Below are 19,439 nucleotides of genomic sequence, written 5' to 3'. Positions count from 1 at the left end.
ACATATTTTCTAGCAGATAGGAAATAGAGATTAAGTTTCTTTTCATCTAGGTACATAATATACATTTCTAAGTAAGATGAAAGATTCTCCAAAAAATAGCTTGAGATCTCCCACTGCATGAGCCGAAATGACTTCTCCCGTTCCCACCTTGAAAGTCATTTCTTGTTCAGAAAGTTGTCTCCAAGAATTAGTTTCCTATAGAAAAGTGCAAACATGATTAGCGCGCATGAATTTAATATCCAGGTTAGGTGAGTATTCTCCACTAGACATGTTTCAACTACTAGTAAATCTAATTTACCTTGGTTTTTCTTATCTGCTTTCTTTTCTGCCAAATACTTTGGGCAGTTATGCTTCCAATGGTCATCTTCTCCGCAATGGAAACACTTTCCTTTGGGAGTGTTATTTTTTGTTTTTGTTTTTCTTAGTAGTAGTTTTCTTATTCCCTTTACCCTTCTTCTTCATTTATACTAGGTGCTAAAGCATGGGTGTTTTGTATCCATTGAGCAAAGACGGGTTGTAATTGTATAACGGTATCTGAAAACATATCTTGGGGATGCCTTAACATTGACTTCACTTTCTTTAAGTTTCATCATAGACTGATATGTCTGTAGCTTGTTCAACAACATAGTCAAATTGTAATTAATTTTGTTCATAACAATATTGGTTCTGAAAGGTAGATAACTCTCCGAGAGAGATTCTAATATCATATTGACTTGACTGATTTCATCTAATCATCGCCCCATGAGCCTCAGCAATATTAAAATGGACCATCATATCGAGAACATGTTCTCTAACATTGGTACCATCTTTCATGCGAGTACTATAAACATATTTAATGGCTTCATGTCGAACAGATGATGACGGTTGCCCGAACATCTCTTGGAGCAACGCCATTATCTCATGGGCAGTGGGCATTACCTGTACATCAGATATACTTGATAAGATATAAGCCCTGCATTTTTCGTTAGCCCTAACCCACCGATCATAGATGTCCCGAACATTTCGGTTCGCTGTTGTATTGGGAACCGGAGGACATTCCTCCGTCAACACAAACCTCAAATCATCCACAACTAATATCGTATTAATTACCTTTCGATCAAAGACCATGAGGCGAGAAGAACTACTTCCCTGCTCACGGTTTGAACACTCCACAGGAAAATTAATCAATCTTACCTAAATGCTCAAGCATGCAATCTTAGATCAAGAACTGTAAAAAGGTTGGTGATGAATCTCCATCGTCAACACAGAGAAAAATTGTCATTCCCAAAATTCAATATCCTAAAAGCTATGATAAACAACCTAGTGACCAGACTTTAAATAGTCTCCCAATAAAAGAAACCCTAATGCCTCATAGTAAAATAATAAAATTACGTCTACTTAAACGTCATAAAAAAGATAAAATATTAAAATTACATCAAAGTTATTAAATAAAAATTAATTAATAATTTGATGCTTGAATGGTTCATATCACATGTGGGTAGTACTACATCCATTGTCAATAAGTCATGAGGTTGACCTATTGTCATGCATATGAGAGGTCATAAACAAGAGATTTGTTTCTTGATTACTGTTGACACAATTTGCTTGCTCTTGAGGATGTTTGACATAGTAAAACATCTCCGTATGAACATCTTCATACAATAATCAGAATGGTATACTTTGTTGTTTTTACACCAACAATTTTTCTCAGCATGGTTGACCTTTTTGCAATAATGCCCAGGAGAAAATTTACCTTTCTTTGATGCTCCTCCTTTTCCCCTTGCTCCCTCGATCTTTGTTTGTCTATCATCTTCTGCGACAAGTTTCTTGCCTTTAGAATTTGCATGAAATGCACCTTCAACTTGCTCCTCATTACGCATTCTATCTCTTTGTCCATGAGTTTGTTATTTGCTAATTAATTCAGTTGTCAAGAGAGTTATTAGATTCTAGAAGACTCCTCTATGGCTAAGATCTTTGACTTAAATTTATTGGGAATACTAACAACATTTTTTCCACGACTCTTTGATTACGAAAATTTTCACTAACTAATCTTATTTAATTTACGATGGTCATCACTTTTATTATGTAGTCCCTCACAGTATTTGAATCCATCATTCTTAGCATCTCAAACTCTCTTCGAGAGTCAACAATTTGGTAGTTTTCACTTTTGGATTTCCTTCAAATTCCTCTTGCAATTATTTATCCCAAGCTTCTTTTGTCGTTTTACAATCAATAACCCTAAAAATACAATATCAGATAAAGCGGCACATATCATAGATAAAACCTTGTGCTTCTTTAATTTATCATCTTCATGTAGTTTTATCTATCGTTGGATTTTCTCCTAGTGGTTGAGGATCATCATCAGTTGAAACAAATTCTCAAAAGCCAGGTGCCTCGAGATCATATTACATTTTTCACTCTAAAATGTGAATTAAAGGTAACACCAAAATTGGAAGATATTTTTCAAATATAAAAGAGAAAACATTCCCTCTCTAAATAAAATCAGACCTTTAAATCTAAGGCTCTAGTATCACTATTGAGAAAAATGGAATCAATGCAAAATAAATGTTGTGAAATGAAATCAATATTCTAATATTTGTTAAGTAAAAAGAAAAAAAACGAAAAAGGAGGGAATGGAATCAAATGGATGAATAAACTTATTATTAAAGTAGAAAATGTTAGTCATATACAAATATTACATAAAAGATCAGGAAAATTGTCAAAAATAGTACTCTCAACTTTTCATTTTTCTCGATGGAGTTCGGACGAGATTGACCACCGATATTTAGTTAAAAGTTTTACTTTTTCTAATTGTTTTGGTCTTTCGGGCTTTTCTCAGTAGAGAGATTAAAGGCCGAGATTTTAGTAATTTTTTCAAATATTAGATACTCTATCCAAATTTTATACTTAATCTTATATATTTCAATTTTTTTCCAAATTCGGTCATCTTTATCGAATATAATATTCAATTCTGATGTAATTATAGACCCATTTTTGTTTCCATGATTATATGAATTTCTTTCCAAATGATTGAATTTTTTTAAATGGATTATTGCATTTTGATTTTTAAATTTTTTGAAAGTTAAATTTTGCAACAAAAAATAAAAAATAAAATAAAGGTAAGATATGGAAAATATATAAAATTTCGATATTAATCTGTCCAAGAATTCATCAATCTCGGTGTTAATCTGTCCGAGATTCATATTAAAATTTTATATATTTTCCATATTTTATCTTTTTTTAAAAAAAAAATAATCTTTCCAAAAATTTAAAAATCAAAATTAATTACTTGAATCCATCTAAAAAAATCATTTGGATAAGTGGTAAATTGACTTGAAAATTAAAAATTTTGCTAAAGATTTAAAAAATTATGTAAAATTTTGGTATAATATTTGATAAATATAATTGAATTTAGAGAAAAATTAAAAATATATAAGATTTGATATAAAATTAAAAAAGATGACATAATATTTCATGTGAAATCTCAGCATAAGCTGTTCAAAATATGAGTCAAAAGTTAGAAAAATATCAGAAAAACTAAACTAAAAAAGAAAGTGATGAGAGAGGGAAAAGGAGTGTTTTGGAAGAGTTGAGGAGTGCATGCAAAGGGGAGGAGGTGTCGGGACGTAAGAGGAACAGCAAAGGCATTAGGCTGAGAAAGGGAATGATTATTAGCAATTACAATGCATGTGATCAATGCCAATCCTTGTGGGGACACTCCCACACGCTTGCATCGGTACTCTCTAAATTCCTCCTCAAAACCCCCCACTTGCTTACATAAGCACATTTTTTTCTTTTCGTTAAATTTCCCATTCCTATAATAATTTAATCTCTAAATTTTAATAAACATCAATTTAGATATTTTTTATAGTTTATAAAAAAAAAAATTAATTCTTTTTTATCGATTTACGATCTATTTGGGTAAGAAATTTCATTATATCTTAAGAATATTTTTCACGATAAAGACTCATTTATTACAACTTGTAAATTATATAAACTAAATTGTTACTTAATAAAGTTCAAGGATTAAATTGTTACAAATTTGAAAGTGCAATAACCAAATTGTTATAACAATTAAATATAACATATGTTAGTTTAGGGACTAAAAGTGATTTTTTAAACTTTTCTTTTATTAGTCGTATGTGAATGGAAGATTGAATCTCAAACCCTAAAATTAATAGTACAACTTCATGTTAGTTGAACTATATTTATATCTATTCAGCACCTTTAATGCAATTCTATGTCACATCTCTAACTCTACTATTCTTCTTATTCCCCTTCCTTTTTAATTAACCCCTCCTTCCTAATATTCTATTCATACACTATGATCTCTAAAATTAAGCTTTAAATATTCTCAAACTTTCAACTTTCTTTTCCCTTACTTCATCTTAAGGAATACATATTTATGTTATTCTTATTAGTATTATATTGGCTCTTGACGAATGACTAATTTGATCAAGTACTTGAATATAATTAATTGGTTAAGATATATGTTTTTATCCGTTCAAATTTTTCCTATTCACTCATTTTTCAATTAAAAAAAAAGGACATAACTTGAGAATTTATGTAAAGAAAATATTTAGGTGCTATCTAGGCTGTACAACCAATATAAAATTGTCACGTGACAATTTTTTTAAATGATTTTTTGTGTGTAAAAAAAAGGAGAACATAAAAGTTAGATGCACACCTAATCATTATTCTTTATGTAATACATTAGATGTGAGTAGGCACATGGACTGGATTATATTGAAGCAAATAATAGGCAATTGAATATTAGGTCACAAAATAGTGAAAATGATCTAAATAAAAAATTAAAGTAAATTTAATTAGCTGACGTCTACTAAGGAGTTCTTTATTTTGTTATCTAAATTTTAAGGAGTATTTTCAAAATTCAAACTATATTTTGAAAAATTGTAAAAAATAAGTGTTTAAGAACGTTTTGCGTTTCTGAAATTTGGCTACATGCTCAAATGTTTTATGAAGAAAGATAAATATTATAGTTAGAAATGGTAAGTAAGCTGGTACAATTTTCAAAATCTACAAAAAGAAAACCCATTTGATAATAATTTATTTTTTTGGTTTTTAATTTTTTAAAATTATTTTTACACCATTTCCTTACTATGATTTTCATCTTTTATACGTAAACATTTAAATTCTTATAGATTCTAAAAAAAAAAACAAGTTTTTAAAAACTACTCCTAGTTTTAATATTTAGCTTGAATTTAGAGATCTTAAAAACTAGAGAATAAACATAAAGAAATCAATAGCTGGAATTAATGTTTGTTAACTTTATTACCAAAAAAATAAAACATAAAAAATCAATGCCGTATTTGATAATTATTTTGTTTTTTATTTTTAAAAATCAAGCTTACAAACACCTCTTTCACCTCTAAATTTAATGCTTTTTTTAATAGGTAATATTATTATACAACAACTGGAGGATCCCACAGCTTGGGATCAAGGCATCATAGGAAACAAAGTAACAACAAAGACTGAGCTCTTAATTGAACCAGAGATCAAAAGCCATAGCAAAAGAAAATAAAATAACCGTCCAAAGAAATAGTCACGAAACAAAACAAACCCCACAAACCGAGGGCAACACCCAAAGGAAACAAAAGATTGAACACAATAAGGAAGAAATAACATTAATAAAAACTAGAGAAGACCGAGAAGATCAACCCACCAAGAAATAGCATGAGCACGAACCATAGAGACAATAAGATGGAATAAAGCAGACACCGTCCTTGGACGACCTCCATGCAATCGACGATTCCTCTCCGCCAGATATAATAAATAGAAGCACACCAGAAGACTCGAAACAACTTACTTTGTACTCCCTTACCCGTCCCCACTCGATAAACCCAACTCAACTCGACATCCCACCCAGCCACCTGATGAGACGACCCCAACAAACGCAACACACCCGACCATACCTCTCTCCCAAACCCATACTCGAAGAACAAATGATCCCAAGACTCCCAACCCCCCACACACAAGAGACACGCATCATTAGACGAGACATTCCACCTATTAACCCAATACCGAGTATCCAACCTATCCCGCACAGCCAGCTAGGCACAAAAAGAGTGTCGAGGAATACCCACCCCAGACCACAGAAGTTTTGCCTAAGACACCCTAGGATGACGATGACACAAACTCTCCTATGCACTTGCAATAGAAAACCGACCATTAGCACTCGACACCCATACCTAATAATCCTCACAACTCACCCTAGGCTCGACTGCCTGAATCAAACCCAAAATATCACACAACTCACGCGAAACAGAAGGTCACCTCCAACCCCCCTCTCCATCCAGAAAATCTGATAATTGCGCCTCTCTACTACTCGCCGCATCAAACACCACCTTAGAACCATATGTCTCCAAAATCGCACCTCCAGGCAACCACGGATCCCACCATACAAAACATCTCCTCTCATCACCCATCTTCAAACAAACCAACTGCTTGAATTTATCCCGATGATGAAGGATGGCCCTTAAGCACTAGGATCTCCTAGCCTCACACCGAATTGCCCACTCAAAAAAATTTAATGTTTTAAAAACCCAAGCCAAATTTTGAAAACTAAAAAAGGTTCTCGTGGTAACTTTTTGGTTTTTAGCTATTTTCTGTTTTAAAAAAATTATATAGACATTATTTCTACTTCCAAATTTCCTTTTTTGTTATCAACTTTTTACCAATTATTTAAAAAAATAAGTTCAATTTTGAAAACTAAAAAAAAATAGCTTTTAGGCCCCGTTTGGTAACCATTTTGTTTTTTACTTTTAGTTTTTAAGTATATTTTCTCTTGATTTCATACAATGATTTGCATATTTCTTAAGTATAATAGTTGAATTCTTAGTCAATGGTCAAAAAACAAAATCAAGTTTTAAAATTTCTTTTTTTTTTTTTTAATTTTCAAAATTTGACTTAGTATTTTTAAACCATTGTTAAAAAGTAGATAACAAAGAAAGAAATTTGGAGGTGAAAATAGTGTCTATCATGTTAAGAAATGGGAGAGAATAGGCTTAATTTTAAAAAGCTAAAAACAAAAAACGAAATGGTTACCAAATCGGTCCTAGTTTTTAAAAACTTATTTTTGTTTTTGAAATTTAGTTAAAAATTCAACTTTTATACTTGAAAAATACAAATTATTGTAAGAAAATGTGAGAAAATAGACTTAATTTTAAAAACCAAAAACCAAAAATAAAATGATCATCAAACAAAACCCAAATGATTATTGAATGGAAACTTAATACTAAAATGAAACTAATGAGACCTTGAAGTAAAAAATGTAATAAGATATATTTAATGGAATCACATATCACAATGCAAAGTTGAAAGTTTAAAACAACCAAATAATTAGAATTACTAAATTTGTAAATCAACTTTATTAAAAAAAAAAAAATTGAGATGTATGATATTTTGTTGTACTTGTTGTCGATTTTGGTTAACGTGTTTATCATTATTATTTATTTTTCTTTCAAATCAATCTTATCCTGTTCCATGAATGAGAACATAAGGCCTGGGCTTGGAGGGCCCAACAGGATTTCGGGCCCAATGTCATTTTCTTGGCCCAATCATACAGTTTCAGATCACAAGTCCCAATCTTACTAACTATTTCAAACCTCCTCTTTCATTGAACCTGCAACCAGCAATTCCATTCCAATTCCATGGATCTTTAAAACTATTTTCATCTACCCATTTCCCTTTTCTTTTTCCTAATGATAATTACTACATAAATTATGATATATATATATTTTTTTTTCTGTATGAATTCTTATAATTTTATATAGGATAAAAACCATAGAAGACTTTTTGACGTGAGCATGCGTGACAGAAATAATGATTCAACTTTTTTTAGATATTCGTGAGTGTTCGAGTCAACTTACGCATACTTCAACTAATCTCACAATACAACATATCTGATCTTACAATATTTTGGTGTCAAGAAAACTCGTAGGATATTAAATTATAGTAAGGTGATCACCTATAACCTCTTAGCCCTATCAAGGAGATGTTTCCTTATCTACCACTAGACCCATGATGATTTGGAATAATGATTTAACTTTTATTCTCTTTTCACAAAAACAAAAAGAAAAAGGGAAAAAAAAAACATATTACCTAAATTTGCAAGGAATAGCCTATAAAAATTGCGAGGTTTTTAAAATTTTCGAAGGTAGGATTTTCAAGAGAATCTTTTTTTTTTTTTTTTTTGGAGAGAAGAGTAGTCAATTTAATTATGTTTAGGTTGGCCATAATACCACATATATTTAATTCTGGATTAATTTAAGTTAAAAATAAATTTCAATCGGATCCATTATATAGTCCCCATCTTAAAAAGAAAAAAAAAGGAATTTATAAGAGATTCGTACAAATGTTAAACAAAATAAACTGCACAAAAGCAAAAGAGTTGTGCAAAAATTGTTCCCTCTTGGAAAAGAAAAAGTAAAATAACAGATTCTTTTTCATATTTATTAACTCTATATTTTGTTAATGATACAAAAAGAGAATGAACAATTTAATCAAATACCAAATAAGCATAAGATTGCAACTTAATTAGATAATATAAATGTCCCACCAACAAGAAAAATAGATACCATTTAAAACAAATATATGAAGAAGAGAAGACTAATTAAATGAAAAGGGGAAAAATATAATTGATCATAATTTACACATCTGCTATCACTCTTAATTTCAACTGCACTTTGGAATTCATAAGAAAGATGAAAAAGTTCAAACTTTCGATTCTTCTTTGTTTTGAAAGAATCCTCAAAATCAGTTTCTACTTCCTTGTTTCTCATCATAAAGCCTTGAAGATTCTCCAGTAGTGAGAAAAAAGCAAAACTAGTTTAATCAATAGTAAGATACCTAATTGTCTAATAAGATTAGTCGAGTAATATGTTTAAGAATTGAACATATAACAAGAATTGAGTTGGGATTGAACCTATGAAGCACAGACATAAATACGGATATAAGATATGGATAGGATAGAGTACGACGACACGTTAATTCCTAAAAAACTAAGATACAGATACATTGAGTATAACCGATGATCATACAGAAACAAAAAAAGAAAAATCTTTCATGAAACCCTGATGATAGAGACAGAGAGAGAGAGATCACAGAGTTTCAAGCTTTAAATGGATAAGGAAAATGGTTGAAATCACATAAATATCCATATTGGGTGATATCAGAAGAGCTCTGCCCAGCAGAAAAACTCAATCCACCATAAGACATATTAACAACACAATTTTCGAAAGAAGAAGAGGAAGAAGAAACATTAAGATTATGATGAGAAGAATCATTAGCATAACGAGCAAGACGAGCTTTGGCAAGAGCAAGATCATGTTGAAGCTCCACCATTTTAGTCTGCAACAAAGCTATGGCACCGATGCAGCCATAAACAGGATCTCTCAGCCTTGCTTCAGCCTCATAAGCCAAAGAATTGACCGTATCTTCTCTCTGCTCCTCAGGCACTTCAGTAAGAATCTTGCTCACATTACTTGCCCCAAAAACCTTATGAACTTTGGCAAATTTCTTTGGCTCATCAGACCTAAAGTAAGGAGCAAATATGCAAGTGGGAATGCATCTTCTTTTCAGCAATTTGCAGGCTGCACAAGAAGAAGAAGAACGAGTTTCATGCCAACCTCTCATGCCTGCTCTTTCTTCATTATGTTAATCTAAAATAAGGTCATCTTCTTTACAACAAAGGATGTGTATTTATATATATATACATGAAGGGATTGGTTAGGGGCCATTTGAGGGCACCAACTAAAAGTTCGTGAGGTGATTATAGTCCACTTCATATTTAGGACACAAATATAATAATGATGTATATAACTATTTATAATCTATAATTAAATATAGTAAGTACTATTTCACTATTTTCTATCCAAATACAAACTATTATAATTTAGACACTAAAATAATATGTCCAAAATACTAACTATTATAACCCATTAACTATAATAACAGCCAACTATAATAATCAACTTAGTATCCCAATCGTCCCCTAAAAGATAGGGAGGTAATGTGGGATTAGAGTAATTAAAAAGAAGGGGTGGGACCTAAATTTGGTTATGGGGTTTGAAGAGTAAATGCAGAATTGAAAGTTTGAAAGAGACTATTCAAGGAAAAAGAAGAAACACTTTTAATTGAATTTTCAGAAAGTGGGAATTAAAGAACATGGGGTGGCATTATTTGTGTTCCTAAGTTAGGATGAGACATCATATTTGATATATAAAGCAAGATATTGATGATCTGTATGAAGAAAGTAAAAAATAATGTTAAAGGAAAAAAAAAAAAAAAAAACCAATTTTACTAGAAAGTTGGTTTTCAGCTTTGTGGAGTGAAAATGATAGTTTGGGCATCTGCAAAAATACCCTACACCCTTTAGTACTCTATGTTCTCTTTTGTACATCTCTCATTAAAACCTCTCCTTTTTTTTTTCTCTCTCTTGTACTGTTCAAAATTTCTCCTTCATCTTTTATCATTTTTTTTTTTTATGAAACAACATAAAAAGGAGAAAAAGAGAACCAGCTCCATCATTTATTCTTATATAACAAATTAGTTTCATGGAAGGGAAAGAAGGATCAAAAGGCCACAATTCAATAGTGGGAATGGAAAATTTTGTTGAGTTTTGATAAAATATTAGAAGTGCAATAATCCCATATTTGAAAAGTTCAAAGAAACGATGAGCTCGAAGTACTATAAATATAGTATGTCTTTGGTTTAAGCTTGAGTGTGTTAAATCTAATTAAATTCCCTTATTGTGTTCTTCTAGTTGAGAGTAGATAGAGGATGAGTCATACAAATGTTTTGAGAGAGTGTTTTTTTAATATAATTTGGGTTAGGGAGAGATTTTGCATGATTGTAATAATATTTCACGTAGTGGAAGTTTTCTTGTCTATGGTTTTTTTAGAATTTTTCTACATTAACCCTTGTGTTCCCAATTTTATTATTTTCTCTTAATTTCTCTGATATTTTTCTGCTTATTTATGTGGTAAAATTTAAACGACTTTCATTCGTTATTTGTCATAAAGAAGTATTTAAGAATTTTGTCATTTTTTGACATGTCAAATATTCAATGGAAGAAAGAATATGCACTATTGTAGTAATATAATTTTTTTCGAGGGGAGAAAGGATAAAAAGAGTCACATCAAACGCAATATTGGGGTAGGGATTGGGGGAAAGGGACAAGGATGATAATGGAATTCCCATAACCCACTTGTTCAAAAAAATGGTCGTCGTTTTCCTCAAAGCAAATAGAGAGAAATGGGATTGTTAGAATGAGAAAAGAGAGTGAAGGAAGAAGGATAGTGCATTGCACGTTTAGGCAATGAGAAAACAGAAAGATTTAGAGGAATGATTTTGATTGGAGTTTCGCAAAAATGGTCGGCCCAATATTGAAAGAAAAAACTTGTGACTGCACTCAATTAAAAATTGTCACGTGACAATTCATTTTTTTTTTAAAAAAAGATTATTAAAAAATTACTTTTGGGTATGTGTAGAGGAAGAAGAGCATGAGACTTAGGTGCAACTTAGACTGTACTAAGTGTTGTTAAGATGAATGATTATCTTTCCTTTTTTTTATTTTCCTTTCTTCTCACTTAACTTTCTCTTTGATTAAGTTTGATATTTTGTTGCTCAGTTTGGTTGGGGTTGGGGGATGTTGGAAACTTGAAATATGGTCTTTGTTTGTTTGGTGTGGTTTACTTTAACTCTTCTTTATGGTGCCTTCCTCTCTTCCACTAATTTGATATTCGATCATTAAAGTAGGCCCCTCAGTTTGGATTGCATTTGTACGACTCAACATTTCAGTAGGACCCAAAATAATGAAGAGAGAGAAATAGCAAGTGAAATTGGGCTTTTCTTTGGGCTTGGGGAAATTGGGCTTTTCTCTTGGAGCCCACTTGAGAAAAGTCAACCAACTTGCATATAGATCCACAGGGAAACTTCCACAGGTATGATAAGCAGTGACTTTATCATTTTTGTCCAATCAAAGAGACTTTGGAATTTGTACCCTTTTGGAAGAACCAAAAGCTAAAGAGGTTACTTAAGCAAATCACACTGCTTTCTTTCATTATTTAATCTTGTGGGAAAACATTACCAAGAAAGAAGACAAGTCTCCCCAAGTTCCTGCCCTCCACAGGAATCAAAGAAATGATCAGTAATGTGCTAAGAAAAGAAATAAACACTGCATATGGAAAAATGATAGGAAATGGGGAATAAGACCATCGATGGCCTTTCAGAATATGCAAGAAGAAAAAGGAAGCTATTTGAATTGTTAATTAAAGTCATGCTTTGGATCTTCTGGTAATGAATAAAAAACACATTTGTCCAAATTAAACTATAAAAAAAGATGAGACTAACCCTTTTTTTTTTGTTCATAGAAAGTGACCGTTGTTTGGGGATGTTATGAGATAACTTTTCAATACTCCCTATTAAGAAACTTCCAAAAATTGCAAGAGTTGAAATTTTGCAAGAGACTTGAGAGGAGACTGCCCACAAAGTTTGACAAAGTAAATTTGGTGCAAGTAATGCATGGTTTTGAAAATATAAAATTGGTTGAGGATTGATTTGACCATTATGAGGTGGGAAATTGCTCCAAGTGGCAACTACTTAGAAGTTCTCCTATTGTCTACACAGTCAGCCAAACAAATAGAAACAGCCAAAAACAAAAAACCTTCCAATTAATAATTTTCAGGTTCAAAGGAGTTTTGAAATTTTCTTCCTAGTAATCTATGTCTGACTTAATGTAATGTTGATAAAAACTATGAACAGAGTCTATTCATGGAGTGAGAATGGCCATGGATGTTGCTCTTTCCCCAGTGATGGCAGCTTCTTCAAGCTTTTTGCCTTCTGGTTCTCTGTTGCAATCACTAATTCTCTTATCCAATGAAGTTGCTTTTGAAGAGAAGGCTCTTTTTGTACATGCTAAGACTATCTCAACCATGAGAAGAAGAATTAAGCTTCTTGGTTTCTTATTTGAAGAGGTTCAAGAATCAAATTGTCCTCTTCCTCCATCTTCCATTCTTTGTTTCACTGAACTCTTTTCTGTAATCAGAAGAGTTAAGATTCTAACTCAAAGCTGTGAGGAAGGAAGCTGTCTATGGAGTTTACTACAGACTCAGTTTATTTCAAATCAGTTTTATCAGCTAGTGAAGGAGATTGGGAGAGTACTTGATATTTTACCTCTCAGCTTGCTTAAATTAACAGATGATACAAGAGAACAAGTGGAGCTTCTTCATAGTCAAGCAAAACGACTAGAGCTTTCAGTGAATGCTCGAGAGCTTCAAAGAAGAGATGAGCTTCTTCAACTAATGAGCAACAATAAGGAGAGAAACTACAAGAACAAAGGTTTGGCAGAAGTGGGAAAAGTCAAAGAGGTTTTCGTTAGTGTTGGGCTGAGAAGCATGATGGATTGTGATGAAGAAATATCAAAACTAGAAGCAGAAGCTCTTAAACAAGCAGGAACAGGTGGAATAATTGTGGTTTCTAACATAAACAATCTCATTTCTCTTGTTAAGCATGCCAAAACAGTGATCTTCAGTAAGACAGAGAATGAAAATGATGGGGGAAAATTCAACTTAAAGTTTCTACACTCAAACAAACATTTAGATCATTCATCTTCTTCTAATTCATTGGTTCCAATTCCAGACGATTTTCGCTGCCCCATTTCACTAGATTTCATGAGAGACCCTGTAATTATATCGTCTGGGCATACTTACGATCGTTATTCGATAGCCCAATGGATTGACTCAGGGCATCATGTTTGTCCCAAGAGTAATCAGAGGCTAATTCATATGGCCCTCATACCAAATTATGCACTCAAAAGTCTGATGCAACAGTGGTGCCAAGAAAACAACATTGGTATGAATGAACCTACAAAACCATATACTTCCTTTGAGTTAGAGAGAAGCAACAGCAAAATATACATCTCCGAGGAACCGGTCGATCACATTTCTGCATCCAAAGAAGCCTCTGATGCTGTCAAAATGACAGCCGAGTTTCTTGTAGGAAAACTTGCAACTGGGTCACCAGATATTCAAAGACAAGCTGCATATGAACTGCGGTTACTAGCAAAAACAGGAATGGATAACCGAAGGATGATTGCCGAAGCGGGAGCGATACCATTTCTAGTTACGTTGTTGAAATCCAGCGATCCAAGAATCGAAGAAAACGCAGTGACTGCATTGTTCAACCTTGCAATCTTCAACAACAACAAGATCCTCATAGTAGCAGCAGGGGCAATAGACAACATAACACACATCTTAGAATCAGGGAAAACAATGGAAGCAAGAGAAAATGCTGCAGCAACAATATACAGCTTGTCCATGGTGGATGAGTTCAAAATAACAATAGGGGCGAGTCCGAAAACCATACCAGCATTGGTGAGGCTCCTTAAAGAAGGGCATTCAGCCGGGAAGCGAGACGCTGCCACAGCACTTTGCAATCTAGCACTTTACAATGCCAACAAAGTTTGTATTGTGGTAGCTGGGGCTGTGCCATTGCTGATTGACTTGCTGACAGACGACAAGGCGGGCATAACAGACGACGCCTTGCAGACGCTCTCGCTGGTTTTAAGTTGCTCAGAAGGGCTGCAAGAGATAAGAAAAAGTAGAGTTTTAGTGTCTTTGCTCATTGATCTTTTAAGATTTGGATCTCCAAAAGGGAAAGAAAGTTCAATTACATTGTTATTGGGGCTGTGCAAGGATGGAGGAGAGGAAGTAGCAAGGAGGTTGTTGATAAATCCTAGAAGTATTCCTTCTCTTCAAAGCTTGGCAGCAGATGGATCATTGAAAGCCAGAAGAAAAGCTGATGCATTGCTGAGATTGCTTAATAGATGCTGCTTTCAATCACAGCCATGTTGAATATCAGAAATGTAGAGATAATCTTACACAAGTATATATTTGTGCAAACTCTAAAGATAAATTTACAGGTTTTTGGGTTTGTTGATTGAAAGATTGACATCAACAGTACACTTCTTTTTCTTCCTTTTTTTTCTCTTCTTTTTGGGGGGATTTTGCTCAGAATACAAAATTACCCTGAGAAAATCCTGAAAATTTTGTTAGTCCTATTTTTTACTCATGTTTCTGCCCATTATCTTCCAGCTCAGTGGGATCTAATTGAGGTTCAAAAACTGAATGATTAAGGCTACTTTTGGTAACAATTTGGTTTTTTTATTTCTAGTTTTTGAAAATTAAGCCTATAAACACTCATTTTAATTTCTTGTTTTATTATCTACTTTCTACCAATATTTTCAAAAACCAAGTCAAGTTTTGAAAACTATAGTTTCTAAAATCTTGTTTTTATTTATAGAATTGAGAGAAAATAATTTTAATTTTAAAAAACCAAATGATTATCAAACGGGCCTAAAAGATCAACTATAAGCAAGATATTGCTTATTCTCAACCTTCAGAAATCTTAGCTCTAATGTGAAAGAGCAAAAATGCAGTTTCCCTGAAATTGAAAATGGTGAAAATATAAATTTGTAGCCATCTGGAACTTCAAATACATGATTACCTAAAACAGGAAAATGCTAATGTACATTATCTTTCGACAAGATGAATACGCTCAGAACCAAAACAATTAACTCTCAAACAAAATAAATTTTGATGCAAAAGAAATATAAAAAACTAAGTAAATTTGTGAGGTAGATTTGGCCTTTAGGATCATACCTGAACATTTTCCCCAAGAACTCTGCAACCTCAACTTGCAATTAAGAGCCCTTGGCCTTGAGATTGAATCTACAGAAATATGGTTACAATTTCTAACATTTGAATATTTGAACAAGTAAGATATGCAACGGACATTTTAAAATTTATCACCATTCATAGCAAACAAGTTTTATGATTAGTTGATGTATCATACCTAATCATAAATATGATTTGGTCGCAAGAAATTCAAAGACAAGGTGCTTATAAATAGACATGTCTACCATGTTTTAGGTTGACACTTTTAGACCCAAGTCCCAACCCAAATGATTTGAGGGATAATATTTATCCCTAATAGATAGAACAATAAGAGAAAAAAAATATAAAAATATAGTATCTCTTTAAAATATTTGAAAATATTGAAGTGTTCACGGGTCAGTTTTTTAATTTATTTTTTTAATTTTCAAGGTTACCCTTCCTTATCTTGTTGCATGTCTTCTTCTTCTCTTTCATTTTTCATTTTTCTTTTTATTTTCTTCCGTTTTTTCTTTCTTTCTTTTTTTATTTTCTTTCCCTTTCTTCTTCTTTTTTATTTTATTTTCTCTCCATTTTTTAATTTTCTTTCCTTTTTCCGATTTATTTTTATTTTTTTATTTTCTTTCCTTTCTCCAATTTTTGCTTTCATTTCCCTAATTTCCTCATCTCTCCAAACATTTTACTCTCTCCCTTATCTTCCCATTTCCGAGTTTCAAACCCAAGACTTTAAAGTACATGACTTAACACTAACAAACCAATCATTAAGTTTGATTATTATAACAAAACGTTAAATATAAATAGCAAATGAAAATGAATTTGAAAGAAATTATTTTTTTTAGTCCTCAAATTTGCACCAATTTTAGAAACATTTATTAAAAATTTGAAATAAGAAACGATAATAGTTATTAAACAAGTTTATTTCTCAAGAAATGAGAAATGGATGATATCATACTATCAATGAAAACTTTTGTGCACAATCAAATAATTTCGAGGAGTCATTTCATCTCAAATACTACATTACATGATAATACTATCAGTGATATCCTTTACATTGATAGCAATAGAAAGATATCACTGACAGTAGTTATCAATGATATCTTTTGTGACTATCAATTTAAAAGGATATCATTCTATACCTATATGCATTAATAACGACATACAAAGACACTATATGTATCAACAATTTAATCAAAAGTCCCCGACTATTTACAAACAAGTATAACATGATATCAAATTCAAACAACAAAAGACATCAAAATATTACCATTGATAGAAACATATAAGCAATAGCCACTATGACTATCATTGATAGAAACATATCAGTGATAGCAACTGATAGCACATTTCTCAAATTAAAAGCTATAATTAATAGCAGCATCACTAATAACAGTTATCAATGATAGCAACTAATAGCACATTTCTCGAATTGAAAGTTATCACTGATAGCAACTATCAATTGCTATCACTAATAGCAACAATCAACGATATTCATCGATAGCAATATTACTGATAGTAAGTCACAACAATTGATAGCACATTTTTTAAATTGAATGTTATCACTTATAGCAATATCACTTATTACAGCTATCAATGATAGCAACTAATAGCACGAGTCTCAAATTGAAAGCTAGCACTGATAGCAACTAATAGCACACTTCTCAAATCGAAAAGCTACCACTAATAGCAGCTATCAGCGATAGCTACTGATAGTAGCTATCGGTAAAAGCCACTGATAGCACACTTCTCAAATTGAAAGCTATCATTGATAGCAGCTATCAGCAATAGCTTTCAATTTGAGAAAACTAGGAAGCAGCATGCAAAGTGGTAATTGAGTGTGGGTTTTTTGGTTTTTCACCACTTTTTGTTCTATATATACAATTATTGTATACTTGTACTACATATTCTATTATTTTGAGCTTGAATTCAATTTATGCAACTATCCCTAATTTTTTCGACTCAAATAACTCTTATTAAATAATGAACTCAACCCAATCTAACCATAAAACATTTGGATTGAGTTAGGTTGGGTTAGTTAAAATCATTTATTTAAATTTTTGTTATAAAAATAAGTAAAATGTTAGTATGTAAAAATTTTATTTTATTATGTTTATATATTGAACTAAGGTCACATTTACCCAGGTGAAACGTAATCCATCAATGCTAATATCAAAAGTTGGACTAGTTGACTATGGTTGTTGTTTACTATGTTCCGTAATTGTAAGGAACTGTGGGGCCTCCTCCAGATTTGTAAGCAAAAGACGCAATCTGATTGAGAAACAAAAGGTGTTCAAATCTGATTGTATTTAAAAATTACGTGGGATCCACTAGCCTTATCATTATCACTACAGATATGGTTACTATAACAGTATGAGAATTATGAATATCTCACATTTACTGTTACTAAGAGTGCAACAAAATTGAAAAACCAAACCAATCCAAACTGATCATCTGGTTCGGTTTGTTTTTTTTTTTATTTTAATATCAACTGTTTTGGTTTGTTGGTTCCAATTGATTTTTTATTGAAAAAAAACAAATCAAGATTGAATTGAACCGAGAGTATATATATAGCCTTAAAAATAAACTCTAACATCCGGTATCTTTTAGTATTTTAATTGTTATGGTGCATATATATTCGTAGTTAAGAAAAAGGACCAATTATTATGGTATGTATATTTTTTTTATTAAAGAAATGTCAAAGAAAAAATATATAATTTCAATCTATAAAAAAAAGACTCAAAATTCATTTAAAATCAGCAAAATGAACCAATTCAAAATAAAAATGGAAATAAAAATAAAATTCTGGAAGAAACAAAACTAAAAACTGAGAACAAAATCGATAATAAATCGAACCAAATAAAAATTAATCCATTGGTTTTATTCTTTATTGGACATTGGTTTGGATCACTTCTTTGTAAAACCAATTGATTTGGTTTGGTTCTTGGTTGACCCTAAAATTGACAAAAGCGAATCATCTATTATTCCTAATTGTTACCTTTACCATTATCATTACTGTTAAGGTCAAACGATAACGATAATAGTGAATGCAACAACTTCCTAATTCTAAGTAAATGTGATAAAAAGCAATTCACTTATGTTTGGAATTCAGACACATTTCAATTGATCCATCAATGGAATCTCACTACAAGTTCACTCATTTCCATTACAGATTGGTTAACGTGTCCTAAGATTAACAACTCAATTTGAATTCATATTATGATTTTTTCTAAGGTGTTAAAAAGTATTTTTAGGAGTTGTTGGAGAATAAATTATCCAAAAAAAATCACGAAATTAAATAAAATTAAAATATATGTATGTATGTATAATTACGTCATAAGTAAAATATATATAATATATATATATATATATATATAATATATATTATATATATATATATATATATATATATATCATCTTAAAGTAAAAAGTTCGGCTAGCTTTGAGTTATTTTAGGTGAACCAATTAACCAACCCAAACTATAGAATTTGCACTTATCTGAACCCAACCCAACTGGGTTGGGTTGGTTTGATTGAGTCTTTTGGGTCATTGATTTTTTTGAAATGGGAGGGTAATTTTGAAAATTGTCTAGTTTAGATTTCTTGATAAAATATCTAAATTTATGAATTCATAAGTAAAATAAAAAAATAAAAAAAATAAAATAAATAATATATATATATATAATATATATATATATATATATATATATTTTGTTTGAAAATTTTTCACAGATAGAAAAAATATTAAACTATTTACAGAAATAGCAAAAAAACA

The 19,439-nt window shown here is 31.5% G+C and overlaps 2 protein-coding genes across 2 annotated transcripts; one reads left to right on the top strand and one right to left on the bottom strand.

Moving 5' to 3' along the window:
• Positions 1-8,667: 8,667 nt before the first annotated feature.
• LOC120075947 (LOB domain-containing protein 21) lies at positions 8,668-9,778 on the bottom strand. Its single transcript, XM_039029702.1, has one exon. The coding sequence runs from the start codon at positions 9,631-9,633 to the stop codon at positions 9,109-9,111; it is 525 nt and encodes a 174-aa protein (XP_038885630.1). The 5' UTR covers positions 9,634-9,778; the 3' UTR covers positions 8,668-9,108.
• Positions 9,779-12,647: 2,869 nt separating this feature from the next.
• LOC120075150 (U-box domain-containing protein 1-like) lies at positions 12,648-15,044 on the top strand. Its single transcript, XM_039028330.1, has one exon. The coding sequence runs from the start codon at positions 12,783-12,785 to the stop codon at positions 14,850-14,852; it is 2,070 nt and encodes a 689-aa protein (XP_038884258.1). The 5' UTR covers positions 12,648-12,782; the 3' UTR covers positions 14,853-15,044.
• Positions 15,045-19,439: the final 4,395 nt, after the last annotated feature.

Source organism: Benincasa hispida, chromosome 4, assembly GCF_009727055.1.
Source record: "Benincasa hispida cultivar B227 chromosome 4, ASM972705v1, whole genome shotgun sequence".
NCBI lineage: Eukaryota > Viridiplantae > Streptophyta > Magnoliopsida > Cucurbitales > Cucurbitaceae > Benincasa > Benincasa hispida.
This window is presented reverse-complemented; position numbering and strand designations above follow the sequence as displayed.